Source organism: Lactuca serriola, chromosome 1 (assembly GCF_051521515.1).
Source record: "Lactuca serriola cultivar US96UC23 chromosome 1, Lser_US96UC23_V15, whole genome shotgun sequence".
Lineage (NCBI taxonomy): Eukaryota > Viridiplantae > Streptophyta > Magnoliopsida > Asterales > Asteraceae > Lactuca > Lactuca serriola.
Genome location: NC_136408.1, coordinates 87,617,391 through 87,640,908, shown reverse-complemented (window position 1 = coordinate 87,640,908; position 23,518 = coordinate 87,617,391). Strand labels below are relative to the sequence as shown.

Genomic DNA, 23,518 nt, shown 5'->3' with positions numbered 1-23,518 from the left:
GCTTCGGGGGTATTTCTTTGCACGTAAATCGATGCAATACAGGTGAGAGATGAGGGAAGGAGCAACCAAACTCGGCTGGCCCTTCAAATCTATTTATAGGGCAAAATCTGCCCTTGCCACGTCATGACACATTTTTCCACATCGTGGGCTTGGTCGTCACTGCATGCGTCATCGCAAGTTGCATCTGGGGGACTCCCGGAGGTGTCAGAAGACTGGCCACGTCGTGACACTGCTTGCCACGTCGTGGTATCTGACAGTTTTGGGGTTTCGCGCCCCGAACTTCAGAAATTCATAACTTTCGCATATGAACTCCGTTTTCGACGTTCTTTATATCGACGCGAAGGTGAGATTATGCTCTACAACTCTCGTTTAGACTCCATTGGCTAAATTTGACTTTCTTTTTAATATATTATAATTATATTACTTGTATATTATTTTTAGTAGGCCGAGACAGGAAAACTCCGTTATAAACTCATAACTCATTCATCTGACGTCCGTTTTCGTATGTCTTTCTATCGTTGGACTACTATCGAAGACATATTCGACTCTCATTTAGATCACTAAGGATATATATCTATCTACCTTAAATTCACTATTTACGTTGCGCTGGGTCGCGCTGGGTTGTACCGGTTCTGTCGCGAAACTTCGACAAGTCATAACTTCTTCGTTATAACTTGGATTTTGACGTTCTTTATATGCACGTAAACCTTGTGACATATACTACAACTTGGTTAAGATTAACCCTTTTAAATAATCTTCCATCAAAAGTCATTTTTGATGCTTATTGTCTCTAAATTGACTAGCCCGGATCTACGGGCGTTATATATATATATATATATATATATATATATATATATATATATATATATATATATATATATATAATGGAAGAAGTGTCTATCTTAGAAAGAAAGTGAATGAGAGCTTGATTGTAGGATCAAAGTGGATGGATTGAGAATGTTAAGTGAGCCAACAAAAGTGACAAAACTAAGGATGGGAGCGGGAGCGGGGGTATTTTTTGAAAAAAAAAATCGGGGACGGGAGTGGGGGCGGGGGCATGGTTAACCCCCGTTTTACTTTCGGGGGCGGGGACGGGGGTTGGTAGTCTCGTCTCGAAACCCCCATTGGCGCCCCGTTAATAAATTATATATATTTACATATATTAATTATATATAAATATAATAAACAATATAATGATTTTTACGTACTAAAATTCAACCAAAACATGTTTTTAAGATATTTGTAACATGTAAAATTATGCTATAAATAACTATTTGTTACCTAAAAAATAGTTTCTTTTAACTTAAACAAGAACTTCTTTTTAGTCTACATAAGGTAGCTCAAAATCAATCGGGGCGAAGGCGGAGGTAAGAAAGGGAATTCGGGGGCGGGGGCAAGGGTGGAAACAAGGATGGAGATTTCGGGGGTGGGGGAATGAGAGAATTTTGGGGGCGGGGGCACAGATGCAGTCCCTATCCCGTTTGCCCTCGTTGACATATTTACTGAGTCGACGTGAGAAGGATGGAGAGTATAACAGAAGTGGTTGGAGTGAAGAGCAGGACAAGAGGTGATATAATCATTGGTAAAAACATTGGAATGTAATTAGCTAACCAAAAGACCAAACGGATTTTTATGTTTTATAAACTTTCGGTCGTTTTTCTTCCAAATTGCCCTAATTTTCAAAATCTTATCATTTTATCCGTATATATGATATGATTTTCCCGATAATTATATTAGTAGTTATGAAATGTAATTAGCTAACCACCGTAAAAATCTTCATTGCCACCTCCCAAGCCCCAAGCTGGTCACTGGGTGCTTACTCCACACGCAGACATCTAGGTTTTGGCCATATAACTTCCCGCCCAAAACCCCTTACGTTCGCAAATTCGCCATAGGTTTCGAATCTTTGATCCTTCAAGCCACCTGGTATAGCTTCAATGGCGGAAACAGAAACTGCTGATGCTAGTAAAAATGTTATCAAAGTTGAGGAAGAAATCGAAGGAGACCAAATTGGCACAAAAAACTATCGTTTCAGCAAAATCGGCGAATCTGTTCCCATCAAATCTGATGCAGATTTCAAATTCGATATGGACAACCTTCCGTCTCGTCCCATGGCAGTCTCAGAACGTTTTGGAGTGATTATTGTTGCTCATTCCTCCGGTAAGAGCTCTTTCTCGTTTGGAGTTTATTTACATCATTTGATGTTAACTAGGGCTGAAGGTCGCAAGTATCGAGTTAGTACTCTTACTTTTGTATCGAAGCTGCTACAATACTGATTTTTTCTTTTCTTAAGTCAGTTTCATTTCCCCTGGAGAATTGTTAATGTTTCGGGATAGAGTTTGTCACAGTGTATGTATTTACTTTAACGTGGCTTGGATTGGTTGCTGGTAGAGTTATGTCTTATGAGGTGTAGTCGAGCTGATGTTTACCAAAATTTCTATCAAACATTGAGTTAGTTGTTACTTGTTACTTCAGAACGATCTGATTCTGAAACTTCTCCAAAACTTGATAACTGCGAATAGTTTAATAACACAAACTGCCTATTGAAAATTAGTGGTATTCTTTTGTACCTATACCCATATGCATATTGTAGAAAATTACAAGGTTGGAACTTGGAAGTTGGAACTCAGAAATCAAAGTTCTTTTTATGTATTGCAACAGAAAGGGAACATATATTATAAACTGTTCAGGGTTTCCATAATATTACTCCACTTTGTTGCTGCTAGGGTTTTGTGTTGCAAGGACCAAAGATGTTATGGATTCAGCAGAAGAGTTGAAAAATGGAGGCACTGGTCCTTGTATACAGGAGCTAAGTGTTGTGGATGTTTCTGTTGGAAAGATTTCCATATTGGCATTATCTGCAGATTCTTCCATGCTTGCAGCCTCTGTTGGTTCTGACCTTTATTTTTTCTCAGTCGAAGGTCTTCTTAATAAGGTTCGTGATGCTTTTGTTATTTCATTTGCTATCTGTATAACCCTCAAATCTGGTGTTTCCATACAATGATCGGCTTAAGCATTGGTTTCAAAATGGTTTTTGTTGATGGGCTAACTTCTTGAAGTTCAATTTCCTTTTTATTCTTTCTTGAGAATCAAAAGATAGTTTGTTCAAGAGTTGATGCAATGCCACTGTGGATATGATTGTTTCTCTCATCTTTTAGGATCAAGAACCTTCCTTTTCCAAGTCAATCAATGGTTCAAGTAGCATCAAAGACATGCAGTGGAGTCCACGCTTGAAGCAACAGTATGTTGTTCTTACAAATGATGGAAATTTATACCATGCAGCTGGCCAAGATGATCTTAATAATCTTATGGACAATGTTGATGCTGGTAAATTTTATATTCTCAACTATTTAAAGTTTTCTTGGGTTGATTGGTTCCTTGTCCTTTTTTTTGTCTGTAAAAGGCTTAATTTCTGAGTAGACACTTTAAGAAAACTTAAATACCACTTTGTTTATCACTGTGTTTTTGTTGTCTAGTTAACTGGAGCATGGATGGAAAGTTTCTTGCTGTGGCGAAATATGATTATTTAAGCATTTTATCATCAAAATTTGAAGAAAAGTTACAAATTAAGTTACTATTCGATTCATTAGTTGATGATTCCGCTCCAGATTCTGTTGTAAAAGGTATATCACTATCTAAATCTTGATTACTTTAACTTAATAACCTTATATGCATGTAGTCTACTTCCATATAGCTTTTCATTCTTGTGTGTTTACAAGTCAAGAAGGAACCTGAAGTGTCTTTATGCTTTTCTTACAGTGGATTCTCTCAGGTGGGTCCGCCCAGATTGTATTATCTTAGGATGTTATCGTCTGAATGCTGATGGGAAGGAGGAGAATTATCTACTTCAACTCATCAGTGTCAAAGATGGAAAAATCACAAAAGTAAGTAAACACATTAGTATCATCCTTAAGCTCTTTATTAACATAATTTTGTATTAAAGGTTTATGTTTTTGGTTCAGATTCATATAGTTTACATGTGGATTTTGTTTGTTTGCATGCAGCCCTCTTCCAATCCAGTGGCTTTGACTTTTAGTGATGCGTTTCTTGCTATAAATGAGGATGACATTCCATCTGGAAGTGGACCCCATATGTTTGTGAGCTATGTGGATGAATGGTTTGTTTTTTTTTTCTCTTTTCCTAATATACATATTGCTTAGCATCATAACTGTTTTGGAAATCTCTGCTGTTTCTTGCTAATTCCATGTTCTTTTTGAATCATATGCAGTGAGATTGCATTTGTTGCTAATAGGAAGAACACAGATCAACACATTGTGCTATTTGGTTGGTCTTCAGATAAGAATAATGAAGCTGAAATGATAGAAATCACAAATGATGCATGGATTCCAACAATTAATCTTCAAGGTAACAATGGCATCTGCTAATAATCTTGATTAATTTATTTCAATAATTCTAATAAAACTTGCTTCCTACATCAGAAAACAGTGATGATAATCTGATATTGGGGCTTGCTGTTGACAAAGTTTACAAGGATGAGAAACTTAGACTCACACTTGGGGAACAAGATACAGAAGTTTCACCATGTTGCATTCTTCTTTGCCTTACTATTGATGCAAAGGTTTTTATGTTCCATTTTGCCAGGTATTTCTCATTTCCGAGACTACAAATAATATTTAAAATGTTATTATTTTTCTTTTCTTTCAAAGAAGTAAAGCTTTGGTTAACTTACAACTTCTTATGTAGTGCCACAGGCCCTTCCCTTTTGTCAGAAGATGCAACTTCTTCTGTCTCTGATGAGGAAGTTGAGTCTTCTCCAATCAGTTCTCAAAATCAAGTGATGAATATTGTTAACAATAATAAGCAAATTGAGGATCAAACTCCTCAAAAAGTAAAAGTGGATGAACAAAATGAGAAAGCACACAGTGAAGCTCATACAATGAAAAAAGACGAAAAAACCAACTCTACATCAGTTTTACAGCTAGATAAAGGTGCTACACAACAACAAGTTCCTGTTGTTAAAGATGTGAGGAAGATTGAAAATGAAAAAGTTGCTGATTCTGTTTCAAAAAATGATAAATCAAACAAAACACTATTTGGAGGTTTAGAATCATCTTTCAATAAAGCTTCTTCATTTGGTTTTCATGGTTCATCTGGAAGCTTCTCTAGTTCTTCAAATGTTTTTGGGATGCAATCTTCTAAGGCTTCATTTGGTTTGAATACTTCATCTGGATCACACTTTTCTTCAAATGTTTTTGGAGTTCAATCTTCTTCTTCTTCTTCTTCTTCTTCTTCTTCTTCTTCTTCTTCAGCTCATGCTAGTGTGAATAAGGCATCATTTGGTTTGAATACTTCATCTGGATCATCACCCTTTTCTTCAAATGCTTTTGGGATGCCATCTTCTTCTTCTTCTTCTTCTTCTTTTTCGTCTTTTTCTGGTATCCAAAGGAGTGCAGAATCATCAGGCAAAATAGGATCAACTAATCTGCCTGTTTCATCAGGAACATCTTCTAGTGGAGGCATGTTTTCTTCTAGAACTTTTGAGGTGAAGTCTCCCTTTTCAAATACAGGAACAGGAACCACACCTTTGAAACTTTCATTTCCCAAAATGCCCTCTGCTCCATCCACAACTACTTCAACCACATCTGGGGTTAATGTTATCAACACATTGCCTGTAATGTCTACTACACCACCGAATCTAGGAAAATCTTTGGATTTGAGATCATCTGACAAAGGAAATTACAGAAGTCAAACTCAGTCAAGGATGTTAAATTCTGACCCAAATCTATCAGAACAACGCAGTGTAAGTAAATGTAATCTTTTCACTTTAAAAAAAAAGAAAAAGAAAATCAGTCTGGAGTTTATTCTGTTTTGTATTGTATTCAGGTTGAAGAGATGGCAAAAGAACTAGACACTCTGTTGGATTCTATACAAGGACCAGGTGGTTTTTATGATGCCTCTGTTTCTGCCCATAAGCAATCTGTTACAGCTCTGGAAGAGGGTATTTTGGTACTTTCAGAAAGATGCAGAAAATGGACTGTAAGTTCCTTCCTTCCTTCACAATCACCTCATTTGATTCTTCTCTGTAGTTTAAAATATTTACCATACCGACCTTACTTATAATAATAGGACACAATGGATCATGGGATTGAAGAGGTTCAACTTATCCTTGACAAGACTGTTCAAGGTAACAAACATCAAATTTATACGAAATAATTTCTATATTTAGTTATTTACCAATATATTTTAATTGCTTTTAATTTATAGTTTTGGCAAGGAAAATATATATGGAGGCAATAGTGAAACAAGCAACCGATAGTCAATATCTAGATATTTGGAATCGCCAGAAGCTGAATTCTGAATTGGAAATGAAACGTAGACATATTTTACAGATAAATCAGGTATTTACTATTTAGTTCTTTTCTTACCAACACTTTTTTATTTTTTATTTTTTTGCGTTATATTTTATTAAAATAAAAATGTTTCCTTTCTGCCAGAATTTGACAAATCAGCTAATAGAACTTGAAAGACATTTAAACACCCTTGAACTCCAAAGATTTGGTGATAAAGGCGACCTTGAAACGAATCGAAGATCTTTCCATACGAGACATGGCCCACCAAGGTGATTATTATTTATTATTTATTATTTAATTAATAATAATAATACTTTGTATTTAGGATTAAATATTAATGAAAGAATCTTTTGGTTTACAGGCACGTTCAGTCTTTACACAGTTTACACAACACCATGAATGCACAGTTGGCAGCTGCAGAGAAACTCTCTGAATGTCTTTCAAAACAAATGGCTGTGCTTAGTATCGAAACGGGACCCACAAAAAAACAAAACGTGAAAAAGGAGTTATTTGACACAATCGGAATCTCCTACGACAATTCTCCAAGTCAAGAAAAATCTAGGTCAGTCCCACCAAAAAGTCAACTTGTAATCTCTGCCAGCTCAGACACAAAGAAAAGTCAACAAAGTGCTGTGAAGAGTTCTGAACCAGAAACAGCAAGAAGGCGCAGAGATTCTCTTGATAGGGTAAAACCGTAAATTACCTTTCTTCTTTCTGTTACATAAAAAAATGACATTTTTAACCTTGAAAATTTCATTTCAGAGCTGGGCAAGCATTGAACCCCCAAGAACAACTGTAAAAAGGATGCTTTTGCAAGAGGAGCGGACAAGTACAAGTACAAGTACACCTCCCGCCAGATCATCTTTGCCACCTGGCACTAGAAAACTCGATCGGTTGTCTGTGGGTCCCACGGTTTCTCATAATATGCCATCAGAAACACAAATAAAGCGACATTCTGAGAGACAATTGAATTCCTCCTCAGTTTGGGGTAATAACAGTAACAGTAACAGTAACAGTTTAGATTCAACAAAAACTCCAGTGGTAGCAGCTTCTGTGCTTTCTTTAGGCTCTGTTTCACATTCACAGTCAACGCCTGTTGTAAGTCAAGAGGTTGAAAAGTCAAAAAGCCGTTTCACCTTCAACTTAAAATCAGATGACCCAAAAATTACTCAACAGCCTCCAAGTTTCTTGGAACCTTCAAAGTCACCTGCAACAAATATATTCCAGAAGAAGCCTCTTGACTTCTCAGAATCAAGCAATAAAGAAACCGAAAAACCAAACTTTTCAGTTGGAGACATGAACCAGAAGCCGAAACCCAAAGTGGCAGAAAGCTCCTCAATTTGGTCAAAGAAGAGTCAAGAATCACCATTTTCTGCCACGTCATCATCTACTGCCTTTTCTGGAAAAAGTTTCTCTTTGGATTCATCATCATCATCTACGAAAGAGAACCAGCTTAGTGAAGCTGTGTCTTCTTCTGTTGCATCATTGTCTGTTCCTGTTACTTCAACACCTGCATCCTCAACGCCTCCCATTTCATTTAGTAAACCATCAACCAGTTTTGGGATCCAATCAGGTGCTACTCAGACCACCACCCCACTCTCTGCACCTTCACCTTCACCTTCTTTTCTTTCGTTTTCATCCTCCATTAAACCTTCAGCCAACTTAGATTTGAACACTTCCAAATCAAAACCAGATACAACTGAAACTCCAACTCCAACACCTAGTCTACTTTCATTACCCAAGTTCGATATAAAACCAAATGAGAATTCTTCAACTCAAATTTCACCTCCCACCCCCGTGGTTTCCTCAGTTGCCACAAGTAGTCCCTCTCCTTCGTTATCATCATATCCAAAACCAAAACCAGAACAAGAACAAGCATCATTAGTGATACAAGATGCTGCAGTTTCACAGGAAGATGAGATGGAGGAAGAAGCTCCTGTACCTGAAACACCTCCCACATTGGGAAATTTCAGTGGGTTTGGGCTCGGGTCATCCCCAAACCCGAACCTGGGTGCACCCAAACCGAACCCATTCGGTGCACCATTTGGTAACCCGGTAGCTACTCCATCTCAACCGGTTCCTTCATTTGCTCCTTCTCAACCTACTGGTGGTCTGTTTAGACCTGCATCCTTCAACATTGAATCTTCACCACCCATGCAACCTTCACAACCGTCTCAACAACCAAATTTCAATGCGTTTTCTGGCGGATTTGGTGGTGGTGGTGGTGGTGGTGGACAGGGGTTTGGGCAGCCGCCTCAGATTGGGTCGGGTCAACAGGTGTTAGGGTCGGTTCTTGGTTCTTTCGGTCAGTCGAGACAGTTTGGTGCTCCAAGTTCTTTTGGGGGTTCCGGTTTCGGTGCCAGTCAAACTGCTGGTGGTTTTGCCGCTGCTTCGTCTGGCGGTGGGTTTGCCAATCTGGCTTCCGGCGGTGGAGGTTTTAGTGGTTTAGCCACCAGTGGTGGTGGGTTTGCAGCGGCAGCTACTAGCGGTGGTGGATTTGCCGCTGCGGCTACTGGCGGTGGTGGTGGATTTGGTGGTGCCGCAGCAGGCAGTGGTGGATTTGGTGGTGCTGCGGGTGGTGGTGGGTTTGGTGGTGCTGCAGGTGGTGGTGGATTTGGTGGTGCTGCAGCGGGTAGTGGTGGTGGATTCGGTGCTTTTGGGAGCCAAGGTGGAAGTGGATTCTCTACATTTGGTAGTAGTGGAGGAACAACACCAAGACCTCCCTCTGAGCTCTTTACACAGATGAGAAGATAGATAATCATATATAGTTTCGAATCTAATGTTGAAGGTAGTATATTCCTATATGTTTGTTTATCTATTAAACAAAACCAATATGAACATTTTTTTTGTTTCTTTAATTAAACAAATGTGTTTCTTTTCACGTGATAACGAGTTCAATGGTTTTTTGGTTATGGTTAGAGAAAATGCTATTTTTAAACGTTTTGGTTATTAAGTACGATTTATTTTTAATGTATTATTTTATTCAGTTTGTCAAAATCTTAGCATATATAAATATTAAATCTTAATATCCAAAATTTAAAAAGGTTTAAATGCTTTTGTTTATGCTATCACTACCTATGGCAAATTTAGTAATAATAAAAAATAAATGATAAATTGCACCATCCGAGAACACGACCAATTCATTTTTGTGATCTATCAGTGCATATACTCCCATTTCGGGGGTGCAAATTCAGTAATAAGTAAAGAGTATATTGAATATGGATATCTTTTATTGGTCGTTTTCGAGATTAGTTATCAGATAGTTTGATTCTCTAATAATGGTGCCTATTTTGACTTGTATTCTTATAATCACAAAAAGATAATGATACCTTTTGGTATTTTTTTTCAACAGATTCCCTATTTTTCGTCAAACTTGTCCATTTTTGTGATTTATGAGTATATATACTCACTATCTCCTCTACTGACCTTGCTTTCTTTTTGTGCCTAAATTGAAAGGGTGTTTGGTGGATTGTAAGACATATGGGAACAAAATATAATCACGAAAAATAAACTCACAGGATCCATAAAAATTCAGTAATTTTTTGATTACCAAACTCGATAACTTGCAGTTTAAGTTGCTTCATAATCATAATTGTATTAACAATTTAACATCATCAGTTTTCACTATCTTCTCCATTGAGAAAAAGTGAGGTTAAGCTTTTCTAACGGAGACACTGAAATTAAACTACCATCTTATCCTCCTTCAACCACCACCACTGGCGTTCTATCTGATTTCAAGAAAAGATGATAGGTAGAGGGTCTAATTTCAAGACTTAAATTAGACAAGGGATAAATGTTGGCATATAATGTAAAAAGTTATTTAATTAACATTTCAGAACATAACATCCCTAAACTATATAAAAGCAATATGGGCACTTTATTATTATTAACGTGACTTGGATGTGACAAATTTCTAAAATATGTACGGAAAATTAATGATATAAGTTACATTGGTTCTATAATAGTACCAAACCCTTAAAGAATTAAACTTTTTCTTGCATCCAAAAAGAATGAACCTTATATCACCCTTTCTACATATTGCATGTACGTGTTGACATCCTGTGAAAAACTAACACGTTGTCATCACCAATATTTGTTGATAAATTGTTAGAATCTTTGAATACCATATTTATAACAAATTAATGGTTGAGAAGGATAATTTGGTAATTTTAGTATCTTGTTATGTGTTGTTCTAGTCCTACCAAATACTATACATAAAAGTTGTTCATTTTTATTCATTTATGTTTGGTTCAGTTCTTTCTCAGTTCGGTTCAATCCGCTGTCTAAATGACTTTCATACAAAACTTTAGGGGGTTAGGAGTCACTATTTTATACGAGAGGGATTGTAAATGTAACTTTTCAATAACCCAAAAAGCATAAAGAAATTGAAGTAGCGGGTTCATGCCAGTGTTGAACGCTTTCCTTTTTCATCTTTCCCCTCAAAAATCTTCTCCCCAATTCCTCATTTTCCACGATCAACACACATATAACGCATACTCACACAAAACAGTGTTCGGAGAAGAGAAACCCCACAAGAAACAATCATATCTTTATCTCAGACATTGATTTAAGATTCCGTTTCTTTCAATGTAGCCCAATTGATCGTATAACCGATGTTCTTCGCAATTTGATTGATTGATTGAGGTGGGACGAGTTCAAATTTATCAGTTGTTTAAGGCCGGATTGGAGGAGGGAAAGATTGTGTTTGCTTTATGATGCTTTGTCCTGAATTGAACACTCAGATACAAACCTGGCTTCGTGATTACGACAAGATTCAGTCGTTCGCCGTGATTCTAATTTACATTCAAGTAATTCTCTCTCCCCATTTTGTATTCCCATGTCAATGAATTCATGTTAGTCGTACACATTGTGATTTTACACTAGTTTTGATCCGTCTACAAATGATTCCGAAACGTAGAACTGAATTTATGAATCATGACCTAGAGTTTTCATCTGAATTCGTGTTTTTCATTAATTTTAATATAAATAAATAACACCGATTCACAAACTGTTCGTTTATATCGCGATGTACTTTTGATTTTGTATTAATCGATTGAAGTTTTATGATATGTTTGAAGATTGCTTGTGCTTTGATTGGATCATTGGGGGCATTATATAATGGAATTACGCTTGTAAATCTCGGAATTGGGTTATTCGCATTGGTTGCAATCGAGAGTAGCAGCCAGAGTCTAGGTCGAACTTATGCAGCTCTATTATTTTCCGCAATTTTGCTAGACATTCTGTGGTTCATCTTCTTCAGTCAAGAAATCTGGTTAGCTTTCTCTCTTATAATTCTTCCTCTGTATTCAATTTTTTCTCTCTCTTCAGTTTCATCTAAAACAGTTCAGTTTGGGACGTATTCAGGAACATTTCTTCAGAGATTTATGGAGAATTTGCGATATTTTCAGTGAGATTGACTCTGTTAATGCAAATAATTGGGTTCACAGTAAGATCATCATCCTCATTGTTATGGATTCAGATGTATAGATTGGGGCCTTCACTTGTAGATAGTATAGTTCCTCGAGATGGAGATATGGATTCGAGGAACAGTTTCATGAATCCTGCAACACCTCCTCATGTAGTTAGACGCACATCTGGTTCTCTTGATTCAGTTGGAGGAGGAGGTGGAGGAGCTTCCATCTATGATCCATCATACTACACCTCTCTTTTCCCTGATAACCATGATGAAGAATCTTTACAACCGGTAAATATCTTCATCATCCACATCGTGTCTGATATAGACTCTATATCAGACACACACTGTGCCTGATAGTGATAGACGCACTATCAGACACACACACTATTAGGCACTGTGCCTAATAGTGCCTGATACATGATACACATGTATCAGGATTATACTTAGGATGGTTGCATGAGAAATTGGTGTAATTTTGTAGGGTCAAAACCGTCGCATGGGCATGGATGCGTCGCTGTCTGATTCTCTGTTGAAGCCACCTTTAGGAAAATCTTTTCGGGGTTCAAATGTAAGTTTAAATTCCTATTTTTATAATTCTATGATTATATGAATATAATGTTGGTAAGTTTGTTTTTGTATATGTAGGAAAGGAGCATAGTAAACAGGCTTGGGAGTCTTTGAAGTAGAAAGAAGATTATTTCACAATATATCATATGATTCCTATTTCAATATATTCTTTTTTTAATTTATTTTTACAGAATGCAGCTTTATTATTATTATTATTCTTATATTGAATGATTTGAGGTAACATACTCTAATGTACAGTTGCATCTTCAATCTATTCATTTAGTTGAATTACATTTGAACAAATATGGTATGCATGAGGGTTGTACTTCATGCATGTTGGATTGTACCTTTGCACTGATCAATGTCCAATGATCACAAAATGGACGTACACAAAACTACAACAATATGTTGTATAAAAATATGCTATTTAAGGAAAAATGGATTTTAAAATATGTTATTTGATATATTTAATTCATAAAATAATAATATTGAAACGTTAACATTATAGTAGTTATGGATTTTTTTTTTATTATGAAGGACTTTTGATCTCTTTTGGTCTTTGATTTGATATTCACCATGGTAAAAGGTCTTGGTCTACTTCTAATATCTTAAAAATAATATTTTTCTTTAATATATTTCTGTATTTCTTAAAATGTGTTTATCTGAGACATTTAATTAAGGGAAAAGTAGAAGAAATAATAATATATGTTTAAATATATGTTTAACATGTATTATTTGACGAAATTGAAATGAATATAATAAAAATAATTGGTATGGTGAATTATTTATAAGGTTTAAACAAAGGCCAAATAACATGTAATAATGTCGACACTTGTTTTTAATTTAATTAATAAAAGACTAAATCATTAATTTATCCTCTGTGTAACATAGTTTAAAATATGCTTATTTAATATATAAGTCGTAAACACATAGTTATTTAAAGATTTTTATATTATATCTACATACATCCAAAATTCCAAATAATAATGTTTATGGTAATATACGTAAACGGTAAAAAGTAAAAACTAAATTGGTTGTTTTTTAGTTTAACCAATATCGATTAAAATATTCCACTAAACCTTATTTCCATATCGGTCACTTTGACATTCTATAGCTCATTAAAATGATAACAATAGAAAATTAACAAAATTGAGTAGTTTTAGTCAAATATTTTGATTCTAAACATTAAAGTGTTGACCAAAATATAGTAACTAATTTGCTTTTATTCATAATTTTTTTTAGGTTGATCATTTACCGACGATGCGGTATGGGTCAATTTTGCTCGTTATGGGCTTACGTGGACGACCTTAACGCCGTTGTAACGGGGAACACCCCCCTCTCCTACTCGTTGCTTCTCGTCTTGTTACAATTCATGTTCATTACCACCGGATGAAATGGAAATTATACTGTTTGATTTTAAACTCAAACGGTCAATTTAATAAAAAAAACTTTAAAATTAATTATTCTTTTCCTATACATACATATTATCTATACAATTTTTTACACATAACTTCTTTCTTTCTCTCTATGTAATTTCATTTATCTTCAAAAAAAATTATGGATAACTTTTCTCTTTCTCTCTCATAAGAAGATTAATCAGTATTTTGAGTTGGAATTACTGATAAATCTTATTTATAGATTCATAATAACAACTTATGAATATAAATAAAAGTTACACTGAAATCAAAAGAGTGTAGTTTAACTTACAGAGGTTTTAACAAAAAATCGAGAAAAATGCACGAACAAAACTCCGAAACCGAAAGCGCTATTTTGTTGGGCTCCTAGCTACTTTAGAGCCTAGTTAAAATACTCAAGAAACCTAGAAAAATCGGACCTAAGAAAGCAAAGAGGTTTTGAGAGAGTTATGAAGGAAATGGTGTGGAAAATGAGCAAATTCGGAGGAGTATTTATAGGACATAGTAGGGCGCGCTGGGTAGGGACAAGAGGCGCGTTGCGCGCTCTTGCCTTGTTGGCTCCTCTGGTCCTTTGTCACTTGTCGCAAGCGGAATCCTCCACCCATCCTCCTTCTAGAAGGTGACAAGTGTTACATTCTTATGGAGCCACGTGTTGCGTTTTTGTGGAGCTACGTCGGCGTGTCACTCGGAGGAAGGCGGCTCCCAACCATGCCACGTGGTGCCACGTCATCAGCGCGTGTGGTGCTCTTCGGTCGCACGATTTTCAAAATGGTGTAACTTCTTCATAAGAGCTTCGTTTTTGACGTTATTTATATCCCCTGAAAGCTCTCGATGAGATCTACAACTTTCCTTTAGATCATAACAGGTAATTCCCACTCTATCAAAAAATTATATTTTTGATAGGCTTAGACTGGTAGAAATCGTTGTAGAAAGCATAACTTCTCTCTTTCTCTCTATATAATTTCAATTATCTTCAAAAGAAATTATGGATCTTTTCGACTCGCCCGATGATTCCGATGACGATATATTCTTCAGGATGATGTATCATTATTACACTACCGACCTGCTACAACCAGACCCAACCCCGCTACTAACAATACGTGTGATGTTAAACAGAAATCACAACGAAGGACACGAACATCTATATCGCGATTACTTTGCGGATAATTGTGTCTACGGGTCGAATGACTTTTAAAGAAGATTTTGTTTGAGTAGGAATGTGTTCCTACGGATCGCTAATGCCTTGGAAAGCCGATATCACTTCTTTATTGTACTTTTATACAAAATAAATACAAAAGTACTATATGTTTCTTTAATTTTACAACAAATGTATTATTTTTTTAAACTGTAGTTAATATATTTTTAGGTATGAATTTTTCAATTGAGATATGATGCTAGAGGCAGAGGAGGGTTTACAACGTTGCAGAAATGTGCTGCGACCATTCGTTTGATGGCTATGGGGGAGTCACCCGACACCATCGACGACTATATGAGAATGTCCGAAAGAACCGCAATGGGGAGTTTGTATACATTGTCAAGGGGTGTTGTTGAAACATTTGGAGACGTGTATTTGCGGAAACCTTCGTTGCATGATTTGCAAGAATTGTATGCGGCTCATGAAGAGCGCCATGGGTTTCCCGGAATGATAGGAAGCATTGATTGCACACACTGGAAATGGAAAAATTGTCCGATAGCATGGAAAGGGCAATACACAAGTGGTCATCAAATCACCATTGTTGATTTTAGAGGCTGCTGTTTCTCAAGATTTATGGATTTGGCATGCATTTTTTGAGGTTGTGGGTTCCAACAACGATGTAACATCCCAAAAATCATGACAAAAAATTTCTTTAAAAATATTACTAACCATAACATTATATCTTTTCAAACATACTAAAAAGGATTATATGACAAATCAGAGTATTTTTCTCAAAACACTTATTCATTTCATTAGAGTAAACATCCCAGGCTAAACTTCTTGGTGTGTGCCATGCGATCATGCCGTGCTCTTCATTACGCTATCGGAAACACCTGAAACCAAAACTGAAAACCGTAAGCACGAAGCTTCGTGAGTTCCCCAACCTACCTCATACCATACATATCTACTGATCGAAACATGCCATACATAATTCTGAGCACATAACTACATACTGGGCCCCCGCCCGCTGTATTGGGCCACGCTCGCCATCGGACCCCATCCGTCATCAGGCCCCGCCTGGCATCAGGTCCCACCTGGCATCGAGCCCCGCTCGGTATACAAATCTGTTTCCCTTAGGCCCCGCCTGTCTCTGGGCCTCGCCCGCCATTCACATACATACGATGAAATAACATACCGAAACATACATAAACATTCCCTAACCATACCCTGATCTAAGGCCTCGCCTAACTTGGGCCCCGCCCCTGGTCTGCTACTGAAGTAGTGGAACCCCGTCCACACTCCTACTAGTAGTGAGATACGGGCCCCCGCCCATACTCACATACTTCCTACCACGGGCCTCGCCTATGTTCTGCTAATATCGAGATATGGAACCCTATCCATACTCAGCTAGTGATGAGATACGGGACCTCGCCCACACTCACCTCCCAACCAGGCACATACAAGTATCATGATGACAATAAGTATAATCTAACGCACTACATAAGAATCTTCCTCGGGAATACCCCGACATCGGATCCCCGGCCCAGAAGCATACTATTATCCAACGTACTTTGGGCTTACCCCGACATCGGACCCTCGGTACAGATCCTATCATACCAACATACGCAAGAATCACAAAGACCTCTAGCATCCTATCATTCCTCGGGCCTCGCCCGACATCAGGTCGTAACCCGGAACATATATCAATAAGTGCCTAGGGCTAACCCCCGGGTCTTCCTTCTATATATAAGCAAAACATAAAAATGAATATAATGGGCCAGCATTGTGGTCGTAGACCCATACACACAGTGAGGACACCTCGCACTACTGAAGATTCGCTGAACACTTATGACTGCTAACTGACACTTCTGAACCGCTGACCCTTCGGCTCCCCGAACTATCAATACCCAAACAACATTTAGACCATAATAATCCAAAAGTCAACCCTGGTCAAACTTGGTCGAAGTCAACGGTCAAAGTCAACCTCCAGTTGACTTGACTCGCTGAGTTGTTCTACTAACTTATCGAGTTCATACCCCTACAACCCAATACATCCATCGACTTAACTCGTCGAGTCTAGCAAGAACTCGACGGGTCCTCCTTCAACCATACAATCGGGACCATCTTCAACCGACTCGCCGAGTTCATCCTTGAACTCATTGAGTTCATCATCCACATATGAATGTGTCTAGACGGTGACTCGTCGAGTTGTATAAACAACTCGTTGAGTCCATCTTCAGAAACTAAGGAGATTGCCTTAGACTCGCCGAGTTCTTTCTTGAACTCGTCGAGTACGATGAACTTCATGACCATCATGGACTCGGGCCGACTGAGCCCCTTTCCAAACTCAACTCATACCCTTAACAGAAGGGTTTTGGGGCAAGAACTGGCCTGACTCGCCGAGTCTCTCTATGTCCAACACTATTCAGATGATTTCAGACAAGCTCATGGCATCCAAAACATAGATCTGGACCCAACCATCTCCTAACCATGCAAAGCTATCGCCTTTTTCCTCCATTCATGGCCTTTTGATCTAAAAAGGCCAAAAGAACACTTCATATTCTTGCACGGGGATTCCTATGGCATAAAGCTTGCACCTTTATGCTATAACAACCCTTAATAGTGCTAGATCTGAAAACACAAGCTCTTGGGACGTCCATTCCTCTCATGCTAGGGTTCTTGGACTAAAAACCCCCAAAATGAAAAAGAAGAGAGATCTACATGCATAATGATCAAGGTGGAAACTTTCTTACCAGAAAATGGAGGAGAATGCAATAGGTTTCTGGATCTACTAGTCTCTTCTTGAACCCCCAAGGATTCACCTTCTTCTTCAAGCTTCACAACACTCAAGAATGCTCATAAAGGCTCACAAACTCATGGGAGGCACTAGGGCTTCATTTTGGAGTTGAGAGAGCATCAAGGAGGCTGGTGAAGGGTTATAATGTTCTTTAAATAGGGTACAAGACCCGCATTTAAGGTTTTCCCCAAACCTGAACAACTCGCCGAGTCAGTCCTTTGACGCGTCGAGTAGGTCACTTAACTCGCGACCCTATCCGCGCTCCTACTCGTCGAGTCACTCCATCTACTCGACGAGTCCTTTCCTTAATTTGAGGTTTTCTTTCCTTTCTAGACCTCCTGAATTCGGGGTGTTACAAACGACGTCAACGTTCTTGATCAATCACCAATATTCGACGATCTTTTGAATGGAAAGGCCCCGAATGCTCCTTTCACGGTGAATGGAAACGAATACAAATATGAGTATTACCTTACAGATGAAATATATCCTCAGTATTCCACATTCGTGAAGGCATTCTGCCACCTGGTTGAAGAACGAGACAATTTTTTTAAGAGAAGACAAGAAGAGCACGTAAGGACGTGGAACGTGCTGAAGGCGAAGTAGCATATAGTTGAACATGCAGCACGACCATTGGATTTAGAAACTCCAAGATATATCATGTATGCATGTATCATAATGCATAACATGTTAGTAGAAGATAAAGGACGAAATATTGCACACTATATGCCAACGGAGCCCAGACACGTTCAATTTCAACCGGGAACAACAGAGTATTTGTATCGAGTCGTTGACATTCAGGACGCAAATAAACACAGACAACTTCTAGAAGACTTGGTGGATTATTTCTTCTATGGTAACGATAATGACAACGAATAGTGTTTAGTTTTTAAAAAAATGTTTTTTTAACGAATAGCGTTGTATTTCTTTTTTGAAGTTGGATGTTATGTGTAATTTAATTTCAATGTTATTTTTAATTTTTAAAAATTATTTTTATTCTATGTTATTTATAATTTTTTATACATTATGTTTTATTTATTATGTTATATTTAAAATATATTTGTTTAAATTAAAAAAAAAGGAATTCGAAAAAGAAATAAAAAAGAAATTATAAAGTGGAAAAAAGTTGGTGTTATAACAAGATATAACATGGTGACCATTTCCCCACTTAGTGTTATAACACCATTGGTGATGTGACATGTGAGGTGGCAACAAAATTGTATTATGACTAGTTGCTCACACCTTGTACTCTCATTTTTTAAACAATACTTGAGATTGGTTCTTCTAATCAAGTTTGATATAAAGGCATTTATCTTAGTTTTATGCTTCACAAAATAAGTGTACAATTTCTTTCATTGTGAGGACACTTGGGTTGGCAAAGTTCCTTTACTTGTTTGATTTCAAAGAATGTATGCTTTGGAAATTAACAAAATATACACTTTTAATCTCGTTTTGTTGGCAATTTGAATGGTGTTTGGAAACGAAATGTGAGGTGAATGTTCTACGATGTATTTTACATTTAATTAGTCTTTCCCATCAACCAAACATGTATAAGTGACATTTAGGGTCCACAAATGAGCATACACTTTACTCCCTAGAAGATTTATTGATGACAAGACTTTAATTGTAAGGGGAAGAAGCTACTCATTGTAATATAGTTCTTGTCCCAATAATGTTTATTATAACCGATATTTCAATGATATGACACCATTTTATCCATATATATTGTAATGGACTTCTACTTCGGGTATAATTTTTCATTTTGTGTAATGTCACTTCTATATTTCGGAAAGGTTCTTTGACTCAATGCTTGAAATGCATTTTTCAACATTTCTACTCCAAAGCTACATCATATATGTTATTATTTTTGTTATATTGCAGAGGGTTTATAGAAAAGAATAAATATTTTCTAGTATGCCCTTGAATTGGACCCTTTCAAACATCACTTTCAAAGGCGTTCTTCAAATTTTGGAGTATGGAATGCATTTTTTAATGTTTCTACTATAAAATGACATCATTTATGTTTCTTTTCTAGTTATAGTGTAACATCCGAGTTTCAAGTAAGATTTTATACATGAAGTTTGAGAGGGGACGCGAGGGGGGGGGGGGGTTCCTGGTCGCCACATGGTGGTGAAGACCTATTGCGACGTACGCATATCATTTAAATAGTGTCACAATCAAGAATTAGACCGCGACACGGTGGCGGCCGGGCATAAAACCCTAAATCTCAAGCTTTATGCCATATATAAGTGCACTAACTTCTAGGGTTTGTACATTCTCTCCGTCTCCATCCCTAGACGATAAACCCTAGCCTTAAGCGAGTGCATCTGGTGTGTTTGTGTCGAAGAACTTGAGCCTTTGGGAGCTCTTTTGAGAAGAAGGTGGTGCTTGATGTTTGTAAAGCTTGTTTCATCCAAGATCCTGCCCTACTAGTACTAGCACTCTCTGGACCTTATGAAGGTATAAAGCTCCCACCTTTATTACTTATTGGTTCTCATTTCATGCTTAGAGGTCCCTTTTAGTCCTTTAGAATAATGTTCTTGAAGTTTTGAGCAACTCCAGAACCTTAAGATTTGATTGTGTTCATTTTTAGACTTGTTTTGATGGAAAAAGGTGTGTGCTTTGGTTCCCTTGGACCCATGCACAAGTTATTGTCCTTATGAGCATCTAGAGGAGTTAGGATTTGAGTTATGGTGTCATTTTTGGTTGGGAAATAGATAAAGTCAAGAATTTTATCCAAAACCCTTTTGAAGAGCCATATATATGAAGATTTGAGCTCTGGACGTTAAGGGTTAAGAGCTTAATTGATTAAGCTTTTAGGACCGCTGTGGATCGCGACGCGGGTCACGAGATTTAGTCGCAATTGTTTTGGCTTTTAGTGACCGTTGTGTGACCAAGGAGTTAGTCACAACATAAAGGTTGTTGACTGTTGACTCTTTGACAAGTTTAACTTTTTTCGATGGTGTATACCTTGAAGGTCTACACTTGGGAACCATCCTTCAAAGAACTATCTATGCGTACGGGGATATTCCATTATAAAGTACGACTGTGAAAATAGTATGATTCTCGTCATACAATGCTAAACGTTATTTATATATCGACCTTTAAATATTTATCTCCGCCATTACAACATTGAAAATACCAGTGCTTGTATCATGTCATAGAAAACCTCAAAGAGTATCGTTAACATTACATTTTGTTCATCTTCATATATCGTGTATATGTTGGATTTGGTGTCTAAGCCCATAACTATAATTGGTATGTACTTGACCTGATAGTAACATGGTCCTTTTGAGTTGTCTTCACCAATGCAATTTGATAGGATGGTTTTTTGAGAATAAGGTTATTTACGACTTATTAATATATTATAAGCATAATATATTAATATGGTTATTTAATTAGTATTGTCCAAGAATTAATTTGGAATTAATTTTGTGGTCAAAAGAGACTAATTAAATATGGGTGGAATGATTATGTAAATCAATGATACTTATAGTATGGGCTAAGTGATCCATGATTATGTAAGTGGACTAAACCAATAATATAACCCATGGATAGTCCATGAAGGTTAAACCCATGGATCATAGGAATGTGGAAAGTCATGGATCATTAGGGTTTACAAAGTGTAACCCTAGCACTTGCCACAACTATAAATAACCCCCTCCATGCTCCAAAATCCGTTGCACCTTCAATAGAGACAAGTAACTTATTCTCTTAGAACCTCCTTTGAGAATATTGGCGCTTGTGAACCATTAGAGGCATCACACTTGAGGTGCTCAAGCTTTCAAAGGTCAAGAACTCTACCATACTCAAGAGGTAATCATCCTAACCAAAGTTTTGTTATATAGCTTCAATTGTATGCTAGTTAGGGTGAATGCTTTGGAAAAAGAAAATGCATGTATAATTAGAGAAAACATAGATCCAAGCATTTAGGATTGCATGTGCACTTAGGAAGTGTTATAGTGCTCAAAACCCAATAGTGGTGTCAGAGCTTAGGATTGTTTTCTATTATATTTGATGCTTGCTTGTTTTCAAAGTTGGAAAAATCGAGTTTTCTGCATTTTGACTGATGAACTCGCCGAGTCCATGTAGAAATGAAGCTACTCTACGAGTCCAGTTCATTGACTCGCCGAGTTGGCTGATCAGAGTGCATAAATTCGTGTTTTTGGCTAAAATTGGATATGATCATTACCCCAAACTGTTTTGAATCATAAAAATATGTTTTTTTAAGATATGGTAGTGATCTTACTCATTCAATTGAAATATAATTATCAAAGTTTTAAAATAATTGTTGTTTTATACGATAAACCAAATTGTTTTTAAAATTGTTGATATGGAATTGTCTTGTTTATGAGTTTAGTTAGATTATGAATTATATGATAATTTAGTTGTTAGTAAAATGGTCTAATTGATGTTTAATGACCTCCATAACTTGTTGTCAAGTTATGGAAAATGAAAAGTCTCATCATTAAAATCAAATTACACTCATAGGTTATGAATGTGAAGAGTTTTGACAAGTTTCAAAACTTGCCGTCAAGTTTTGGAATCTGCATAGTCTCATTAAATGAAACTTTAATTCCAAACTCGAGAGTTTTAAAAGTTAAAATTCAACCCTTATACTTTATAGTATTATAGTTTAGTAATTATATATATATATATATATATATATGTATGTATGTATGTATGTATAAGACAAGTTGCTCTTACCGTTAGTAGGCCTTATTAACGAAGCCAGTCTATAGGGGGGGTATAAGGTTACTGCCTATAAAATGGTGGTTTAATGGGTGTCCACTCTCACCCACCGCTTCCTTGACTGGTGGAGGGTCGTTAGCCGAACGGGTAAGATAGGACACTAATTTTCCCTCATTAAAAGTATAATGATACATATAAAGTAACTAAACTTATATTTAATTCACAGTCTTAGTTACTTTAGGAAAAATGTGAAGATGGTGCTAATCCATGACATTACACTTTGCACCTTGTTAAGTCGTTAGTGGACCGTGTGTGGTTAACTGGAACACTAATCTGGGACTGATAATGTGTGGCAAAGGGTAGCTTGATGTTAATCATAGATCAATGGAGCGAGTGTGGTTAACCGGCACATTGATTAGGTGATTTGTAACATTGGGTGTACCATGTTAATTTGCATGGTTTTTCACACCTTGTTTGTGATCCTTGGCATCCTAGTCACAAACTTGGAAGACACAATCGAGATTTAAACATGCATTTGAAAAGTTCAATGAATCTCAAAGATCTAGGAATTTCAAACCAATTAAAACCTAATAATCTATTTCGTTTTTTATGGTGGAAATTGTAAATTGTCATTTACCTACCTTCAAATATTTTACAATTTGATTACGACATCCCTCTTCGCAATTGTATAATATTGTGTTGGATCCTAGCCTTAATATTTCATATTGGGTGTAATATTAAGGATTCTCATCTAATCTAAACTTTGTTCTTCTTCCTTTTCAGATGTCTATCCCAAACAATGCTTCAACACCGATTCCTTCGGGTTCTTTCTCCCTCATTAACTTATGTGGGAGGGTCATTTTTGATGGATCGAATTTAAATGACTGGATTCGAATCATCAGAATGGCTATTCGTTATGAGGACAAAGAATATGTCCTTGATAAAGAGCTAAAGGAGATTGATGTCACCACTGCTACTCCTGAAAAAATCGCTGAACACATTACTCATGAAAGGGATGCGATAAAGGTGTCGTGTCTTATGATTGCAACCATGACTGCTGAGCTGCAGAAGTCCTATGAGGACTACTATCCCTATGAATTGTATCATGATTTGATGGAAAGATACCATCAAAGTGATCAACATGAGAGGTATGAGATCATTGCCTCCATGATCACAACCAAAATGAAG

General features: G+C 36.9%; 2 protein-coding genes across 2 annotated transcripts; both read left to right on the top strand.

Moving 5' to 3' along the window:
- Positions 1-1,749: 1,749 nt before the first annotated feature.
- Positions 1,750-9,192, top strand: LNO1 (Nuclear pore complex protein). Its single transcript, XM_079032633.1, has 15 exons — positions 1,750-2,160; positions 2,727-2,935; positions 3,159-3,327; positions 3,477-3,623; positions 3,760-3,884; positions 4,005-4,117; positions 4,229-4,365; positions 4,440-4,602; positions 4,705-5,761; positions 5,845-5,997; positions 6,088-6,145; positions 6,226-6,359; positions 6,456-6,580; positions 6,673-6,997; positions 7,074-9,192. Exons 1-15 carry the CDS (start codon positions 1,938-1,940, stop codon positions 9,063-9,065), a joined length of 5,130 nt encoding a protein of 1,709 aa, XP_078888759.1. The 5' UTR covers positions 1,750-1,937; the 3' UTR covers positions 9,066-9,192.
- Positions 9,193-10,706: 1,514 nt separating this feature from the next.
- Positions 10,707-12,597, top strand: LOC145094413 (uncharacterized). The gene is made up of 5 exons (XM_079032624.1): positions 10,707-11,119; positions 11,390-11,583; positions 11,676-12,015; positions 12,209-12,295; positions 12,373-12,597. The coding sequence occupies exons 1-5, from the start codon at positions 11,024-11,026 to the stop codon at positions 12,406-12,408; spliced, it is 753 nt and encodes a 250-aa protein (XP_078888750.1). The 5' UTR covers positions 10,707-11,023; the 3' UTR covers positions 12,409-12,597.
- The last annotated feature ends 10,921 nt before the right edge of the window (positions 12,598-23,518 follow it).